Raw genomic sequence first — 19,362 nt, 5'->3', positions numbered from 1 at the left:
ACTCTCATTTTCCATCTTTAAACTTAGCAAAACAAAAATTATAGTGAGTTACTCTTTTGATCTTTAACCTTTGTGAAACTGAATCACAGTGAATTACTCTCTTCCTTTGTCAGTGTCTATCCCTAGGAAATCTAAATTACCTTGCAGAATGAGATTGCAGCAGGCTGAGATCTGTAAAGATCCTCGGAGATCTGTAAAGGTCCTATTGTTGTAATTTTGTTAGCTAATCTTGGCAACTTTCAAAGTGGGTTTGTGATCTGGGGAAGAGGGGTCTTGAGTACATTACCCAGGCACCAGGAATTCCTGATACAGTAAGGAATCACTTAATCATCCTGACTTGCTCTACTTGTACCAGGACAAGAAGGTACCACACTGTGTTAACTCACTGAGCAGAAGGCAAGTGCCATATTGTCCCAGCCCACTGCATTTACAACTGAAACAAGAACAATATTGAGCTCACTTTACTTGTAACTAAAGCAAAACCAATGTTGGCTGGTGTTGACATTGCAATATGTCCAGATGTGGGAGGGATATCCCACCACACAGACTGAGATTGGTACCTTTTTCACTGGCATTTCAAAAATTAGCAAGTTGATGTATTTGTTTGTGTGTCCTTATGATATTTTTGGGATATAGTCTTCAAAGATGTAGATGATTTTGTTTTATTTTATGCCAGCTGCCTGCTTCTAAATAATTGTTCAACCAATAATTTGATACTGAAGTGTTTTTACAGCGTCCATTTTCCCTTCTTTCCGCCTTGTTTCCCAGTCTGTGTTCTAGATGTCTTGAGGTTTCCTTTCAGACTCACCCTTCATTTAGTCCCCACTCTGCTGGATATGCCAGAGTTTTGGTATCTTCAGTTTCTAATGCATGATCTTTTCCAGTCACAAATACTTCATAACACGGTTGCTATCTGCCTGTGCTTTCTATATCACTGTTGTTAGTAAAATTATTATTCCTGTATGTATAAAAGAAGGAAGCAACACTTAAGATTTACATTTAGATTAAGTTTTGAGTTGTGATGGTATGAGCTGATTTCCAGGGAAAGGGGAGAAAAAAACAGAACGTACTATGTGTTGTGGACATGATTTCCATTCCCTCTGAAGATATTTGCTAAGTGCATGGAACAGAGGAGCAAAATACTCTTGAAATGTATTACACCAGGTTTTAAAATTTTTTTTAAGTACTTTTTTAGTTAAGAAGCCAGAGGTTGCTGCTTATATCACAGAAGAGGCTTTTTCCTCCCTCTTACCGACTGCCATCACTTTATCAAAAAATAAGTAAGAGTTCTAGCTCTTCCTTGCTAATACTAATGTCGGTTTTCTGAAGAAATTCTTCTTAGGCAATTGGGTAGGAATTAATATTGCAGGAAGTTTTCTGGAGTGTTCAGTCTTTAGATGAAGCACCTCAGGAAGTAGTGAAGGAGGGCATCACTATTCCTTCTTATATCCAGAAGTTGCTTGGATTCCTTTTGGCCATAGAAGAAGGGGACTTCTTCCCTAAGATGGGAGTATGATGGGTGTTGTAACGGTATGTTGAAAGGTGAGAGCATCTCTTTCATTAAGGTTGTCCAATCAAAGACCTTCTCAGTGCAAATGGTGGAAGAACAGGAAAACACGAATATGGAATTTTTTGATATTTGGGTTTATGAAGGACTGAAGAGTTTATTAAGGAATGTTTAGGGGGAAGAGAGCTGTGGATATAAGCACGTGTAAAGCATGGCTGCTCAATACCCATGTCTGAACAAACCCTGCTCTTAATCCCCATTGTCTGCTTTGTCTCCTGAGTGAATCTTTAAACTGTCTCTGTAATCTCACCCTGATCATCCTGTGTGCATGCTGCAAAGACTGTGTGTGAGCTGCTGATGTGACTGGGATTTGGTGCCAGCAGTCAAAGTCAGGTGATGCTGGTGTAGGTGTGCCCCTGGCCTGTGGTGTGAGGATCTGAAGCATTTGAGAGTCTTAGCTTCAGCCACTGGGACAGGACTTTGGCTTACAGGCCCATGTGCATGGGGCTGGGGGGGAAAGGCTCTATGTAAAGGTCAAAACTCACATATAATAGAGAAAAGGTTAATAGGTATCAGCAAGCTATGTTTGCTTGTAGGAAGCTATAGAAAAGATCAGTATGTAAAAAGTGGTTCCCAAATATGTGTTTCTTCATTTATTAGATTTTTAGAGCAAATAAAATTAGTGTTCTTTATGTCAAAATTTAACAAGATAGCTAGCTTAGTGTTTTGTGTAAATACTTAGTAGAAACATAAAACGAAGACTTTTTTCCCCCACATATATTTGTATTCACTAAACAGTTTTAGAAAAAATACACAGAAGTATAGAAATCTGTACTAGTTTGTTTTTTTAATTCAGGTTTTATTTGGACGTTAATTTCTATATTGTACAGTTCCTAGATGGTCTTTGACTTTGTGGTGTCTGTTTTGTTTTGCCTTTTTGCAGATAGCAACTCAGATCTCTGTACTGATTGCAAAAGTTGCCAGGGTAGACTGCCCAAGGCAATGGCCAGAACTTATACCCACTCTTCTAGAATCTGTGAAAGTGCAGGATGATCTTCGACAGCACAGAGCACTGCTTACCTTTTATCATGTTACAAAGACCCTTGCATCCAAACGTCTTGCTGCAGATAGGAAACTTTTTTATGATGTGAGTAATGTGATACGGTATTGTAGATCATGTACCATACATGCTTGCCACTTGTTGTGGGGTGGCCAGCAGTGCATTAGTGGCAGGTATGCTGACTTTAATGTTGGACTTCGAAACACAATCTTACTTTGGTAGGTATATGTATAATACAAAATATCTCAGTTTGTAGTGAAATGGTTTTGAGATCTTTATTAATTTTACATGCAGTTTGGGTGTTATAGCTTCTGTTAAGAAGCAGGGATTTGTGTACAGAACAGTAACTGCGTATCAGCCTTATGTTATGATGCTGTACAGAAGATCTTATTGTATATGAATTTCCAGTGGTTTTAGAAGTGTGCTCTGGTTTCATAAATCAGTGTAGTCCTTAAAAAGTTGTAGAATCTAGTTCTCCATACCACAGTATTTTTCGCTTTTGTCACCAGTGGGAATGTATTTCATGTTTTTCCAGATCAGCTTCTTTCTCTGGGTTAGTCAAAAGGCAAGATGTGAATGCAAATACCTGCCAGCATTACATTCTCCTGTGTAAGACTCCATTGGTTAGAAAACTGACTTACCTTTGTAGGCTATCATATCGATAATTCTTTTGGAGTTAGGCAATTATGTAGTATGGTTAAGTGAATTTAGTGAGTTAAACATCTTTTCCAAACATCTTGCATTTGAAATTCAAAATTTTATTTTATTTCTCCATTTTAATTAAAATGTTTTAGTATAGATGGTGAGGACTCTGCCTAGCTGTGTAGAAAGATTCTGGCTGTGTCAACATTTTTTTACTGTAAGGGTGAGAGAGCCCTGGAACAGGCTGCCCAGGCGGGTCGTGGAGTCTCCTTCACTGGAGACATTCAAAACCCGCCTGGACACGTTCCTATGCGAGGTACTCTAGGTGACCCTGCTCTGGCAGGGGGGGTTGGACTAGATAATCTTTCGAGGTCCCTTCCAACCCCTAGGATTCTATGATTCTATGATCATTAAGGTGAAATTTTATCATCAGGAGTCTGAGAAACTGAAAGCTGCCTCTTGGACAGGACTGAACCAATAATGTGGTGCTGTATTATGTGTGTGTAGAGCAACACTGTTTACTTGCTTTTCCCTGTATAAGTTTGGATGAATAAAATCTCTACATAGATAATATTTGTTTAAATTTTCAAACCTCCTAGGCCATTATATTTAATCTGGACAATTGAACAATACAGATTTTGGTATATTTAAAGATACTAATTCTAGAGCATACAGAGTAAGATGACTTCTATAGGTCTCCTAAACCAAAATGTTGCTATACACCCTGGTAATGTAGCTGAAGATACTGTTAATGTGTGAGTATATATAAAAAAAAAAACCAACAACCTAATTCCATTGTGGGATATTTTGGCTTCATAGAATAGCCAAATCTCGATCATATCAATCAAGAGACAGAAAGGAATTTATAGGTCAGAAGGTCCAGTATTTGTTGTTAAAGTTGTCATGTCCAACAGTACCTTGGCTGTGTTTCCACCATTTTACTAGGCTCAGAAAGAGTCATTTTTGTGTTTCCAAGAAACTCTACTTTTGTATGAACCTTTTCTGTAAATGCAAAGGTACTTTTCCAGCATGGTATTTTCTTTGTATATTCTTTTATTCGTAGAGTATTCGTATGTTATATTTTATTAGAGATAGGCATGTTATTACTGTGTCCTAGAGTAAGCTGATTCAGGTGCTAACTGCTGTAAAACAAAGAGTTTTTTAAGTCTTGTGGGAAAGGAGGCAATGAGGAGAGCTGTTTTTTGAAGCTTCATACCATATTGTAGACCTATGGTTATATTAAATGAAAATGAAGTAACACAGGAGGCCTAAGTAGTTCTATTGGAAGTGGTAGAGTCATAGAACAAGTATTCAGGGAAGCAGGTGAATCTGTTATAACATCTTGAAATTAAGTCATGATGTTTTTGTGGGAAACCTCCTTGGATCAGTACAACCCAGTACAACAAAGAAACAAAGTGAAACACTGTTCCGTGATAAACAAGCAGATGGATTAAATAATTTAACAAGACAGACTGGCCTTTATTATTTAGGCATTTGTTATGCTGTAGCCAGATTCAGGGAATTTAATAAGTTGAGAGTTTTTTGTTCCTTTTGCAGCTTGCATCAGGTATTTATAGCTTTGCTTGTTCCTTGTGGAATCATCATACTGATACATTTCTACGGCAAGTTTGCACAGGGGATGAAGCTGCAGCCACAAATTCACTAGAACGAACCTTATTGTCGTTGAAAGGTAATGTAAAATGACATTAATTATGAAGAATCAGATAGGTTTCTTCACAGTGAACAATTAAGGCTTTTTTGGTAAAGACGTAGCATTCTCTAGCAAAGCCATGCCTGTTGGGAAAACAAGTAATCTTAATGTATTTTACCTGTACCTTTATCAAGGCAGAAGGAGGAGTGTTCACATGGAAGGGAGAGGAGGTAGTCTCGTTTCTTAATACCTACCATTTTGATACATGTGTTGTAAGAAGTCATGAGTCTAGAAGCTGGGAAAGTGGAGGGCTTAACATGATGCTTTTTTACATGTCTTGCAATTTATGCTTGCATCAGTCACCTATAGACACTTAACTGGGGAAGCTAAGATATGAATTTTGTTATGTGAAGTTCACATTTTGTTCAGTGAAGTTTGAGTCGATTTAGATTTTAGATTTATGCTCAAGTACTTGGGATGAATACGTATCCTTACTGTAGTTTGCTACTTTGAAGAACTGAGGTGTTTGTGTGCAGTGCTTGCAATGTAGATGATACTAGTCTTGAACTGTTTCTGAAGGTGCACCTTTACAGGGCTACTGGTAGTGATAAACCTGAGACAACTGATAGATTTGCTTATGGGCCCTGGTTGTACTCGGCCCTTTTACTGCTGCAGAGCCTTTCAGAAGCTGAGTACTTACAGTGTCTGCAGGATCCTTTTTGATTCAGTAATTCTTGAGAGTTCTTGTCATTATTTTAAACCTCATGTCCTGAATTTTAAAGTAATTTCAACAAAATTAGATTCATGTTAGGTATGGTTGAGGCATACAAAGCCTAAAATAAGATATGTTTTTTAGTATGGAGAACTGGATGAAGGGCATGGTAATTGTATTTATAATAATTTTCTGCGATCTGTTGGAACAGGGGCTTAGAAATATCTAAACAAATAATCTTTTTCTTCCTCTTAAGTGCTTCGTAAACTGACAGTCCATGGGTTTGTAGAACCTCATTGGAACGTAGAAGTCATGGTAAGTGGTGTGCATCTGTGTCCTGTTCTAGACTAGAAATCTTTTGTGATTATTTCAGGTGTGGTTAGAGCTATATTTAAAAATTGTTGAAAGGCACAGTTATTGAAAGTGTTTTGTGAAGGAGAATCAAGCAACATGCGCTTGAAGCTGTGCTCCCATCAGTTAAGAACAGGCAGATCCTAGGTCCTAGATACTGTGACACCAATGGCATGATGTTTTAAAAAAAACATTTACCCCTTCTAGTTTACGTGTCACATGATAATGACACCCCTGTTGCCTCCTGAAAGATGTTTTTTCTATACTCTACCACATAATTTGTATAGATGTTGCTATTAATCATGAACGTAATGGCATATTTGTTGTATCAAATTCTGTTGATGGAATTTGTTTGAAAGCCTGTGATATACAGCCTGAGGGGGAGGAGGGCAGATAAGAAAAAAAAGAAACTCAAGCATCTCCCTTAAGCCTCATTGCTGCCTGCTTTGCTGCAGGGATTAGGTACCTCTGACCTACATCCTAAACTAGGAAGTTGAAAGCAAGAAAGAACTGGATAAGCAGATTGTGAAGCATATGTCTGTTTAGCTATACCTCCTACTAGAGATTTGGCTTTTTGTGTGGTACTAGTAGGGTCAGTTTGGATTACCTGTGTGGTCTGCTACTTAGCTAATTATTTATTTCATGTGGAAATTGTTTGTCCAAGGTAAACGCTTAGTTCAATTAAAAGTCATAAGTTGATGTCTAAGCTAGTAACATACTTAAAGGAGCTTCAGTTTGACTCAGCTTCTCATAATACAGTGCAAAAGAAGCTTAGTCTTTAAAAGACATGTTCATCCTTACTTTTTTTTAGGGTTTTCTACATGCAGTGTTTGAACGGCTAAAACAGTTTCTGGAGTGTAGTAAGTATTAGATATTTTGTTTGTTTGTTTTTTTAAATATTAGAAGCTGTATAAAAAACTTAATACAGTTTAGTGCATCATCCATAATGATTTTAAATGCAAAGGTAGTGCTTCAAATGCTGCTGAAACTGTCAGAAAAGACTTCAGTAAAAATGTCCTTTTATATCAACAGATTAAAATCCCACCAAATTATTCTGGATGTGATAATGCCATATCTTAAGCCATGAGTTGATAAAGTACTCATATGTGAATGCTAGTAAAATTCATCTTATCTTGAGTTATCTTTTTCTGGGAGAGTTTATGGTTTTTCTTCTTCCTGGAGTTCGCAATACTTTTTTGTTTCAAATGGGAAATAGTGACCACATTCAGTTGTATGTACTTCTCCAATGGAAAAGTAGTGGTCTGAGATGGGCAACCACATGTTAACAGTCACCAGCAATGTAGACATAATTGGTGTTGGTGCTTTTGCAGAAGTTACCTGAAAAAAGTAAAATGATGTTTGCAAGTGTTGCATCTGAAGTCACTCTTCTTACCTTGCTTGTATACTTGTAGTAGACTTGGTGCAAGGCATTTATTCATTTGAAGCCTATCAGATAATTCCTTTAGAATTCAACACATTTTCTGAGAACATTATCTAAACTGAGCAAAAAGGATTTTTTAATTATTTTATATAACTGAAGGTATTTGATTCACAAGCCAGTAGTTAGGTGAAGAGGGGCTGATCTGGGCTCTGAGCTTCATTTCTAGAAAAGAGAGAAAGTTACACTGTGCTCAGTGCCAAAATAAAATACCTTCTTTTGATATTCTAAAATGCAGGCTGCTTTGCATGCAGCTGTTTGCCCCTTCTACTATACTGCAGTCTGGTCCTTCATCGATTTTTAATGAGTTAGTTCCCTAGCTTTAACATACTGAATTGCAGGCCATCAAACCCTGAAGCTTGGTGACTAGCATAGCCCCCTAGATCTTGAGGATTGTGAGCTGAGTGTTTTAAGATGAGAACTGAGTGTGCATTGTTTAATCTTTTATCATTGAATTGTCTGTAATGATGTCCCAATTGTTGCTTTCCGATCAGTACAGTAATTTACTGCAGCTGGGAGAAACAGTTAAAGGACTTTTTTTCCCCATTGTTCATTGACACGAATTTGAATTTATTCTGCCATAGAAGTTTTTCTGGCTGTCATAATCCCTGAGATACAGACAAAACAAGTTGTTCTCTAGTGTTAATTTTTTTAAACTTTTCCAGAAAGAAAAAGAAGGTCTGAAAAAATGATAGTTGTTAAATATCTGATTTACCAGGTAGAACTATAAGAGCAGAAAATGTATGCAGAGATCGTCTAGAAAAGACTATAATTCTATTCACTAAAGTGGTAAGTAAATTCACCATTCAGTTACTGCATATTTCACTGTTCTGAAGCAGGAGTCAGATACATATGTGCTTTAAAGCCAATTGGTTTCACATCTTTTAAGGAGGTAGAAGCTACTGCAACTTAAATTGACTTTGTTATGAAATAGCTGCAATAAAATTAAATGCATGCCATAAGTAAATTACTTAGCTAAGGTTTTGCTCGGAAAAGAATTCTGGAAGTTTTATGAAAACTTTGGTATCAGCATTGATGAATAAAGAAGAGATAAACTTTCCATCCTGTCTTTTATAAGTAATTATATTTCAGTTTCTAAGGCCTTTCTAGTTATACTGAGTAACCAACCACTTTTAGTTTATTAAAGGAAAACTAATAAAAACCTCTGACTTCTGTATTATGTAGTGCATTTGGAGTTGTCAGCTAATTCTTTGCAACCATTAATTGCATATATTATCAGAAGGCAATTTTAGCGTTGTCCCTTGATCTCTTTTTAAAATGTATAAAACCTACAGAATTCCCAATATTTTCAAATTCTGTTTTGGGGATGTTGATTTTAAATAGTCAACAGAACTGGGTGGCACCTTCACCAAAGTTGAATTTAAACCCAGCAGTTTTAGTTTTTGTTATAATACTTCTTACTTTGGACTAACATGCAAGGCATTATCATGACCCAGACAGGGCACCCAGTGAGACACAGACTGATTCCCCTTGCTTTCTAAACTCTTAGAGAGAAGCATGGATGTGGCTGAATCCAACCCTGTAGTCAAAGTCCTGGCCCTCCCAGGGAGAATGACTAAAATATTACAGTCCAAGGAAATGACTGACTGTCAGATACCCCTTGATTGGATTAAGGTGAAATGATACTTGGAATCTGTATTTGAGTGTAAGATTTAATTAAAACTCTGGAAGAAGTAACTCAAAAGCTGATACTTCAATTATTATACATGCTCAGGCTGCTGACCTCTGCCCAGCCTGGTCCTCAGTTTTTATATCCAGTGTTGCCTCTGTATGCAGGCCCATATTCTCCATCCTCTCAGGCAGTCCTTTTGGAATGCTCACTAAGTTTTGTTCCAGGACTTAACAATGGTGTTGTGACCTCACAGGGTCATGCTTCTTTCTTCATAGACCTGAAGAAAAAATACACATTGCTGATAGATACCCTAGCCCCTGTAGAAATTCAGGTGCAAGAATTTAGGCTTAGGCATTTTTGCAGTAGTAGAGGTGATTAAAGGAGTTGCGATCTATACCACTAGCTGGAAAGCTTAACTGAAGAAGCAAGATTCTGGAAGGAGAGAAGAAAGAATAAAAAGCTATTTCCCTCATGGTTTTCCCTATTTCCCTCATTCATCCTTCATAGACTTATTATAGTCTATGAAGGATGAGTTACTTGCTGAAATGTTAAGGATTTTAAGGGTGGCTGGTATGCTTTATATACTGTGTTGCTAGCAAGCTAGTATAGCTGAAAATATGTATTGTTCCTTAAACATAAAAAACCGTGTGATTTTGAGCATGAATCAAGAATTTCAGGGCAAAGTAATCTCCATTATTCATGGATACTGAAATTTTCCAAATTTCCTTTTTGTATTATTATTTTTCTTACATAATGTTGTATAAATTAGAAATTGTTTTTTGCAACTGGTTTATGAAAGCATTTAATAAGACTTGCACAAAAAGTAACTTGGTTTCTCTTTCTTGGTCTTCTACTTTCTTAATTTTTAGCTTTTGGACTTCCTGGATCAACATCCTTTTTCATTCATCCCTTTGATTCAGAAGTCACTGGAGTTTGCTGTAACCTATGTTTTCACAGAGGCTGGTGAAGGAATTGTATTTGAGCGGTTTATAGTACAGTGCATGAATCTCATTAAGATGATCGTAAAAAATTATGCATACAAACCATCCAAAAATATTGAAGGTACTGCTGCTTGTATCTTGAAAAACATTTTTCTAGTTGTTTGCAACACTAGAACTCCTTTAAGACATTCTTTTGAAACAGTTGTTGTTTTAATAGTAATGTATCCTTCTGACTCTATACTGATATTTTTTATTTTGAGGGTCAGTGTATTAATATATATAGACATTGACTTGCTAAAGTAATTTTAATACTCACAAAAAGCAGAAATATTTTTCCTTGTTGATTGTTTTAGTTTTATTGAAATTATTTTTAAAAGTGCTGAGTTATGTCATTTGGTTTATTCTCATCAAATGATTTGATTAATATTTCCCTTGAGAAATAGTTGATAACAAGGGATATTTGTTGTAATTAACTAATATCAGTATTCTGAAATTGGGAAGCACAGTGGGTTTGACGTGCAGTTGAATATAAAGCAACCCCAGCCTCCCACATTACTCTCACACTTGGCAACAACTACATCACAATTATCATTCTCTTTCTAAATTAGAAAAAAAAAAAAAAAAAAGTTTAAGGAATTATTAACAGAAATTTCTACTTTCAAAAGTTTATAGTTATGTTTAAGTTTTTGAAATAGAAATGTGGTCACTTGAGACAAGAAGAACACAGCAGATGCTGATAAAAACTGTAACACTTGAACATTGATTTTTCTCAATTTCTGACTGACACTTAAGAGTTTGTGTTGGTTGTATAGCATACAATGTTGGCTTTTTTTGTTGCTTTGTTTAACCAGTATTAACTCGTAAGAGCCCCGTCTAATTCTGAAGATTGTAAGTGGATAAACTTTCTGAATAGATATAAATGAAAATTCCTGTGAGATCTGTGTGTTTTTAAATTTAAATTTTAGGCAAACAGTTTTTCTTTTAACCTTCAGTCTAATTGTGCTATTAGAGAACTTGCTTAAAAGGAAATAAATTTGGGATTTTAACTTGCTTTAAAAATACCACCTGGAAGTGTATTATGAAAATCTGCCATGAAAATATTTTTTTTCTTTTTTTTCCTGTGAAGATAAGCATTTCCTACCTATTGATTTCTTTTTAATCTTACTAGATTACTATTCAGTCGTTAAGCTACTTAGTTTTAATTTGAGACTTTTTATGGTTTTATGTTTTATTTCAGATAGTAGTCCTGAAACTCTTGAAGCACATAAGATAAAGACAGCATTTTTCACCTATCCTACACTAATGGAAATCTGTAGGAGATTAGTCACTCACTATTTCCTGCTGACAAAGGAAGAATTAGCCATGTGGGAAGAGGACCCAGAAGGCTTCAGTAAGAAATGTGTTGTGTAGTTGGTTGCAATTTATTTAGATATTGGTATAAGAATTTCATACCCACACCACCTCTACAAGTTGTTTACTGCAGTATTGACTGTTTTGTTTTCTGCAGTCTTTTTCCATGGAAAAAGTGTTCCCTCTAGAGACTGTTTTCATCACAAGAGATTTCTCTTTGTTCTGAGATCCACATATATATAAACTTTATTTGAACCATAGTTGAAATAACACTTTTTTCCTTTTCTTTTTGAAATAATAGCTGTAGAAGAGACAGGAGGAGATTCCTGGAAGTACAGTCTCAGAGTAAGTGTTTCAATTTGAAAGAAAATATTCAATATTTGTGGATGCATTTCTTGATGGTTTTATGACTGAGATGATATTTGGTAGAAGATAAGCTTATGCTTGAAAAAAATTATTTAGGTAAAGAAATTTTACTAGAATTAGTATAAATTAACTTTGTTCCTTTGTCAAACAGGCATCTAGAAACTATGCACTTCATATTTTATAAGGGAAGGAAAAGGAGTTTGCTTCAGCATTTGTATTGAGTGGTTACTGCTGGTTGAAGTTGTAGATGATTAGATATAGATATTGATAAAGACGATGAAGTTGTAGAAGTTGTCTCTTCTTTAGTAAACGGGTATTATTAATTGTGATTTTTTTAGCTGACATAATGAACAAATAAAGTTTCAGATGCATCTATCTTAGCATTTTAGTTCAGATTAAAAAGTATAGTGTTGGAGGAAATCTCCCAGTTATGGCTGCTGGGGTGTGCTTTGCAGAAAGATCTCAAAGTTGAGTTACTTTCATTTTAAAATTAAAGAACGTGATCCTGTGCATCTTCTGTGTTCCAAGTGCAAATAGGTGTTCAGTTCAGAGGACTCAGACAAAGATAACCCAGAAAGAAACCCTTATGTACCTACAGTGTGGTCACTGGTTTCTCAGCATCAGCTACTTCACTTCACTTCACTTCACTTCACTTCACTTCACTTCACTTCACTTCACTTCACTTCACTTCACTTCACTTCACTTCACTTCACTTCACTTCACTTCACTTCACTTCACAGATCCATTCTTCTACCTCAGAACTGGCTGATAGAGATACAGCCATCAAACTCTTGATTGAGTTAAGCATGCAGTGTAGTGTAAGAGTGGTATTTCATATAATATTAGTTTGGCTACAGTATATTTAATATTCAATTATGAACTTCGGTGCAAAATATTCTGCACTTGAAATTTGAGCATACAATGTATTTTAATTTTCTTTAATTTGATATATTCTAAATCAACTATTTTAATATTTCAGCCATGCACAGAAGTTCTTTTCATTGATATTTTCCATGAATACAATCAGACACTTACTCCTGTGCTTTTAGAAATGGTTCACAATCTACAAGGTAAGTTCTGTAAAAAAAAAGGAACTGCAGAATGTACAATTCTTTACATTCACTTTTTTCAACTGTTAAACAATTCTATATAGGGCATTCACTATGTGATTTTGAAAGAACATTTTAATATGTTGAAGTTATTTCTAAATCTACCATAAATAAAATGCAATCTATATCTAGGAGGAGGAAATCCTCAGATTCTTTGATTTCTGTCATAACAAGATGACTGACAAAGATAAGGACATTCCTACTTTAATGAGGTTTCAGACTTTCTTGAAAATGGTCAATAAGCTTAATAAATTCTGTGGGTTTAGTTTTTGGTTTTTTTTAATGGGAACTTCTGTTCAAATGTTGAGAGGCAGTTCATAGCAATTCTGCCATGTTTTTGCAAAGACCCTCAGGAAAAAACCTCTTTAAGAGAAAAAGTTCAAATTGTGCTGGCTTTTTGGAGACTCTAAAGAGGACTTTACAAATCTGAAGGAGCTGCTTTAAATATTTAGCAATCTTCTGTATGAAGAGTAAAGTCTTTATTGACTCAGGAATGATTCAAGTCTTCTTTCTGTTCTATTCCATGATTCTTATAGTGGCCGTGAAGGACAATGAGTGGTAGCTGCTGCTTTGTTATCCCAGTTCCTTTTTGCTTAGGTTGTTTCCCCAGGTTGTATCTTGCCTGACTTACAATATTTTATATTTGAATGTACCAGAATGGGTCAGTACACTTTGTTAAATAAAATTCTGAGGGTTGTTGCTGACTCCACAGAATCCCAATAAAATATTTATGTACATAAGTTTCAGGGTGGCTTGCTACGCTGCAATACCGGGAATGGTAGAAGGTTCTTTACAACAGAGTTGGCAGTTTTTTTGTTTTCTGAGATTTATGAAAATTAATACTTCTATGGTAAAAGGTACATTTACACCTTTTTTTTTCTTCTTCTTATTTTTTTTATTTACTCCTGAGGCATCAAGTAGCAATTTCTGTACATTTTAAGTACACATGCACATATATAGAAAGCATACAGGAACTATGTTTAGGACTGTGATAGAAAGGGTACCACATGGTTAACAATTTTCAGCAGTATTTGCTTCTGACTTCCTTCTGTGTTGCTGTTAAAAATGTTCAACTCTGAAGAAGTCAGTTGTAAGTAAGGTATGAAAACAAAGATTTGATTTTGGTGTATTCACTGAAGGAAGTACCAAAATTGAAGTAACTGACCTTGTGAATAAAAAAAAATAGTGAAGCTGTCTTAATTCATAGCATACTTGATTGAAGTGTGTAAGTACAAAGTTGCTTGTGCTCTTCCTTTTAGTTTGCTTTTAAAATTTATTTTAACTTTTGTCTTTTAGGGTCGACCAACATGGAAGATACCAGTGCTATACTGATTAAAGATGCTGGTAAATTAGGTTTTTACTTTACCTTTGAAGTAACAGAACCACTTTTGTGTATGTACTTGGTGACTTAAAAATACATGATTAAGATTTTTTTTTTTTAAGACGTTTGGAAAGTAAGACCTAAATTCTGTTTCTCCTTTCACTTGATGACAGTCTCCACTTTTTAAAATGGTTATCTAAAAATTATAGCACTTGTTTCAGTGTTTTTGTGAAACAAACCTTTAGACAAGGTCCCTGCAGTCCTGTCATTTTTCCTCTGCAAATAAATGAGCTACAGTGCTTTCATGGAGATCCTCTGTCTGTTTACAAATAAGATTTTGTGGCATAAGAAAAGAGTTGTTTAAGACCTCTGGAATAATTTTTGGTGTCAGCATAAGATATTTATTGTTCTTGCAGCTTTTAAATAGTTTCAAGAGTCTGCATTTTCTTCTATAATAAACTTTACTAAAATTTTCTCCAGAGTTCCTTTTACCAGGGTCTGCTAATATCTTTTCTTCAGAAATATGTTTTTTAGGTTTTTTTTTTCTTTCTTGTGTTCAGGTTATCAAAATGTTTTTTAAACTTAAATTAGTCTGGTTAATTAGTATTAAAGATTAAACATTTTATCAAACAGTAAGCATAACTGTTGTTTTTCCCCAGTGTACAATGCGGTTGGACTGGCTGCTTATGAACTATTTGATAGTGTGGATTTTGATCAGTGGTTTAAAAATCAACTATTAGCAGAACTACAGGTTTCTCATAACAGGTAAACACCTTGGTTTGTTACGCCTTCATCATTTCAATACAATCTGTTTGATACAAATCTGGTAAGGTACAGTGTCCGTCCAATAACTACAGACTTAAAAAGTTCTCAATATTTAAACGTACCTACTACATGAGCAGAGGTACAAAATACATATAGAAAACTGACATGAGCAAAGGTACAAAATACATGTAGAAAACTGATACAGTCACATTATATATTTGATATAGTGTGGTGGATGCTTCCAGGGTTCTGTAAAAATATAAATCTGTGTTTTGCATAGGTTTGAGTTCACTGAATTTTCTCAGGACAGCCACCTTTGCTCATTAAAGAAAGATACTTAGGCCTTCAGCAAAATCTAACTCTGTGGAAATAATCTTTGTAAAACTGTAGTTTAGCCAAAATAATGATTTTTTTTTTCTACTAGTTAAAATAGAAGCCCTCTGTAGCACTCCAGTTAATTTAAATAGCAGTAACTTGGGGAAGTACAGCTCTGTGAAGTGAGAGTCATTACAGACTGGTTCTATGTAACGAGTATTATATAGCCCATCTGCTATGGGTGTTCCTTCCTACCAAGATATCCCTTTCATTTGGATAGCTTTCAAATGAGTATCTTTTTTTTTTATTACTATGTAGCAGATATAGAGTATTTCAAAAGATTGTTTTGGTGTATCAGTACAGACTGAGCCATCCATCTCTACAACTGACTAGAAGACAGTGTTTCTCCAGATTCCTCAGACTGTCACTAGTCCTTTAGGGGAAGAACAGTGACTTCTTTTGTACATGCTAATCCTCATCAGATGAGTTCCAAATCACCCTTTGAACAAGTATATATTGTTTTTCTCAGCAGAGCCATTAGCAGTGCCTCTAATGTCCTGTGAAATATTTTAAACTTCTCTTCTTCTATGCTGGCAATTCATATGATCATATCATAGCGTGGCTAGGATTGGAAGAGACATTACAAATCATTTAGTTCCACCCCCTCTGCATGGGTAAGGACACCTCAGACTAGATCAGTCTGCTCAAGGCCTCATCCAACCTGGCCTTGAACACTTCCAGGGAGGATGCACCCACAGCTTCTCTGGGCAACCTGTTCCAGCATCTCACCACTCTCACAGGAAGGAATTTTTTCCTAATGCCTAACCAAGATCTCCCTTCTTAAAGTTTTAAGCCAATACACCTTGTTCTCTTGCAACACAACTGTGGAAAAAGTCCTAGCCCAGCTTTCTTGCAGGCCCCCTTTATATATTCTTACCAGACATAATTGTTATCTGAAATATAATCTGTTTGCTAGTACCTGTAGGAGTTATAAATTGTAAATTATTTTCCATTATGAATAACTAGCCAGCTTTTTGTTTCAAAATACCAGTTATAAAGGCTTTCTATACCCATACAGCTCACCTTCATGTGGAGTAAAAGTTCTTGCTAAATGCAGATATACTAAATGCATCTTTTCATTACAATATAGTATTTTAGAAAATGAATTTACTTTGGGATGCATAACCCTTACTTCAGAGTCACAGAGTACTTGGTGCAGCTGTTTACCCAGTTTTGATTACTTGTCTCATTAGTCTTTTTTTTCTGTGTATGATCTTTGTATGAACTTGACCCTTCTGTCTTCAGTAGCCTAGTGCTCTCATAGTTTGACTATATGTTAGAGGAGTAGGAAAAAATTACATCTGGTATATTTGGTTAATACTTTGTTCTTGTGCCACATGAGCACTGATCTCTGAATAAAGCTGCCAGTACTTGCTGGCTTTGGCTTTTTATGCCATCTACACATGTAGCACAAGTGAAGCTGAAAAAAGTCTGCTGTGGTTGATACAGTTATATTTGGAGTATGGAAGACATCTGGTCTAACAGTTTGGTTGGCATTTGTGGTATCCCAGGATGAAATTCCTGTGAGGACAAAAGCTTGCAGTAGAAGCCATCCAGAAGTTTGAAGCCTTGTTTGCCTGAATTGCTTCTACTGCCAGTATCATTGGAGACAACCGTGACAATAAGGGAGATGGTGTGGGTAGCTGGAATGGCATACTTCTTTAATGACAGCTTCAGGAGTACATTTGCAGTTCAAATCAAGCTGTTCAAAGGTTATGATCTGCTATGCCACAGTATGTCCCATGGTGTTTAGCATGCCTGTTCACAAACTGGTTTATGTTTGGAAATAAAAACTTAGACATTGTCAGAAGTGACCATAGAGTTTGCTATGGTTTGTTTTCTTTGCATGTCGCTTTGTTGATAGTGAGTCCATCAACCAGAACCATTGCACCTGGAGAAATATGGGGTTAATGAGAAAATATTCTTAAAATATTTTTGAAACATTTCATTTCCAAATTTATCTGTTGCCATAATGTTTGTTGTAGTGATTAAGGAGAAACTTTTCCATAATTTGAGGATAGTTTACTCAATAAAATTTTTTGCAGTGATTCAATGTTAAAACAGTTCTCTTTCTGAGAAAGTATTGATGTGACACTTGGTATCAATTATAAGATACTTCTAATTTGTATGTCTGAATGCTACCCACACTGCTTAACGCTACCATCCTGTGACTTTGCAAGAGAAGCTATCTTATTTTGGAATACAGTCGTTTCTCTTGTGTGAACTTTAGGTCCAGCAGGCTCAAGCTGCTTATACTTGGACAGCAGGTGCCCTTGGTATAGCAGTTAATGATTTTCTGAGAGTTGAGGTTTTTTGAGAAATAGTGGATGCAGAAAAGGTAGGACCCAGGAACAAGAATTTCTCAGAACTTAGGTCTTTTTAAAAAACAAACAAAAAACCCCAAACCCATACACGCACATCTTGCAAAGAAAAACTAAAAAGCATGCTTTTTTCTACCTGGGAGAGAACAAGAGAAATAGCATAAAGATGTTAGGATGTGTGGATTGTGCTGCAGGTAAATCAGAACTGAAAATCCTTTCTGTCAGAAGACACTGTCAGATGTATTTGCATTGTATCATTTACAACTTTTCTGTATGTGAAAACTGTCAGTGCCAGTCTCAAGAGAAAACTCTTAGGTTTTAATATTCTCATTTTCAGAAGATTATGTATCAGGCATAAGCATTCTAAGAACAGAAAAAGTTGTATGATCACAGCTCCTTGAATGAATAGGAATATCTGTTAGGAAGGTGACATGTTGTGTGTCATGCTTCAGCATGGGTTCTTCATGCTTCACTGCCACTCAGTAAATCTCAGGCAACACTGTAATGTTGCACCTCAGTAGCATTGTCTTCCAGTCTGATCTGCTGTACACATGCTGCTTCCACAACTTTCACGTTCTCTGAATGTTCACTTTGCTCATCATCTCGTGATTGTGCTTAAGATCACAGATAAAGAAGCTTCAGTAACTTCAGATTGCTGTCTTGTTGGCTTACAAGGCAGAAATTCATCAAATGAAAAATGCATTGAGGCTAACAAGGCAAAATAATTCCTTGATTAAAAAATCTGTGAATAGGGTTCATCTTCCTTCTGTATTTCCTCATATGCCTGCAAGTTAAACATTTAAATCTGACCTGCTCTTCTTGATCAACTTTTGTAATAAGTGGAGAAAAATAGTATCTCTGTGGCATGCTTTTCTCATTCATTATGTTAGGCAATTCAGTTCATTGTTGCTCTGGTTCTTACTTCTTCCATTGACTCTAAAGCTGTTTGATTTGTGTCCTTTTTGCAAGAGTGGTACAAGATTAAGTAATGTCCATTCCTTCTGAGAGCAGTTTTAGATTGATGACGTGAGATACTCTGGCAGTTGCTATAGCGCAGCACTTCAGTTTGCATTTTTAAATTGTATGTTACCTAATATTTTAAACGTAAGAAGAATGTCAAGAAAACTGCTAGAAAGTATGGTGAAAGCAGTATCTGTCATGATGGCAGTAATATGTAAGATTTATTTTTAATATTGGTATTGGTGTATGCAGAATAAATTGTATCTTAAGTGGGACATTCAAGATGCAGCCATTTAGTGTAAAAGCTATCTTTTTCAGGCTAAGTTGGTGTTTCCTGAGCCTTCTAGTGAAGAATTTTGATGAAGATTTCTGCATCAAAATTCTAAAGTTGGTCTTGATAAACAAAATACTTTAACAGGGGAATAATGTCTTATTAGCAATTCTTAGATTTTTTTTTTTCATCAAAGTATTCTAGAACATTGAGTATGTTGGGCTAATGAATACAATTTTTCCCCCCTACTTTTAAAGATATAAACCAATACGCCGAAGAGTAATTTGGCTGATTGGACAGTGGATTTCTGTAAAATTCAAATCAGACTTGAGACCTATGTTATATGAGGCAATTCGCAACTTGCTTCAAGACCAGGACTTAGTGGTAAGTATAAATAATTAAAGTTTTGGATGAAGCTTTCGTTCTGTAAACACAGACAAAACATACACATTCTATAGCTGGTGTCAACTTGATTGAAAAATCATAACATCACACAGGTCTGCTGTGGCTTGTGGAAGATAATCTGTTGGGAAGTTGTTGGGATGTTTAATTGTGGAGATGTTAAGATCAAAACATTAAATGAGTCCTT

At 35.7% G+C, this 19,362-nt stretch overlaps 1 protein-coding gene across 1 annotated transcript in view; it reads left to right on the top strand.

Annotated features, from left to right (window-relative positions):
- The window catches only part of IPO11 (importin 11), a 95,495-nt gene that overhangs the window by 22,510 nt on the left and 53,623 nt on the right, over positions 1-19,362 (top strand). Inside the window, exons 7-18 of the mRNA XM_030467666.1 lie at positions 2,451-2,654; positions 4,767-4,899; positions 5,829-5,887; positions 6,735-6,783; positions 8,080-8,150; positions 9,864-10,056; positions 11,173-11,325; positions 11,587-11,630; positions 12,631-12,721; positions 14,057-14,104; positions 14,741-14,846; positions 19,031-19,157. Coding sequence (XP_030323526.1) covers positions 2,451-2,654; positions 4,767-4,899; positions 5,829-5,887; positions 6,735-6,783; positions 8,080-8,150; positions 9,864-10,056; positions 11,173-11,325; positions 11,587-11,630; positions 12,631-12,721; positions 14,057-14,104; positions 14,741-14,846; positions 19,031-19,157 — 1,278 coding nt within the window. The remainder of the gene's footprint in view (positions 1-2,450; positions 2,655-4,766; positions 4,900-5,828; positions 5,888-6,734; positions 6,784-8,079; positions 8,151-9,863; positions 10,057-11,172; positions 11,326-11,586; positions 11,631-12,630; positions 12,722-14,056; positions 14,105-14,740; positions 14,847-19,030; positions 19,158-19,362) is intronic.

The sequence above is a fragment of the Calypte anna genome, chromosome Z, assembly GCF_003957555.1.
Source record: "Calypte anna isolate BGI_N300 chromosome Z, bCalAnn1_v1.p, whole genome shotgun sequence".
Taxonomy (NCBI): domain Eukaryota; kingdom Metazoa; phylum Chordata; class Aves; order Apodiformes; family Trochilidae; genus Calypte; species Calypte anna.
This window is presented reverse-complemented; position numbering and strand designations above follow the sequence as displayed.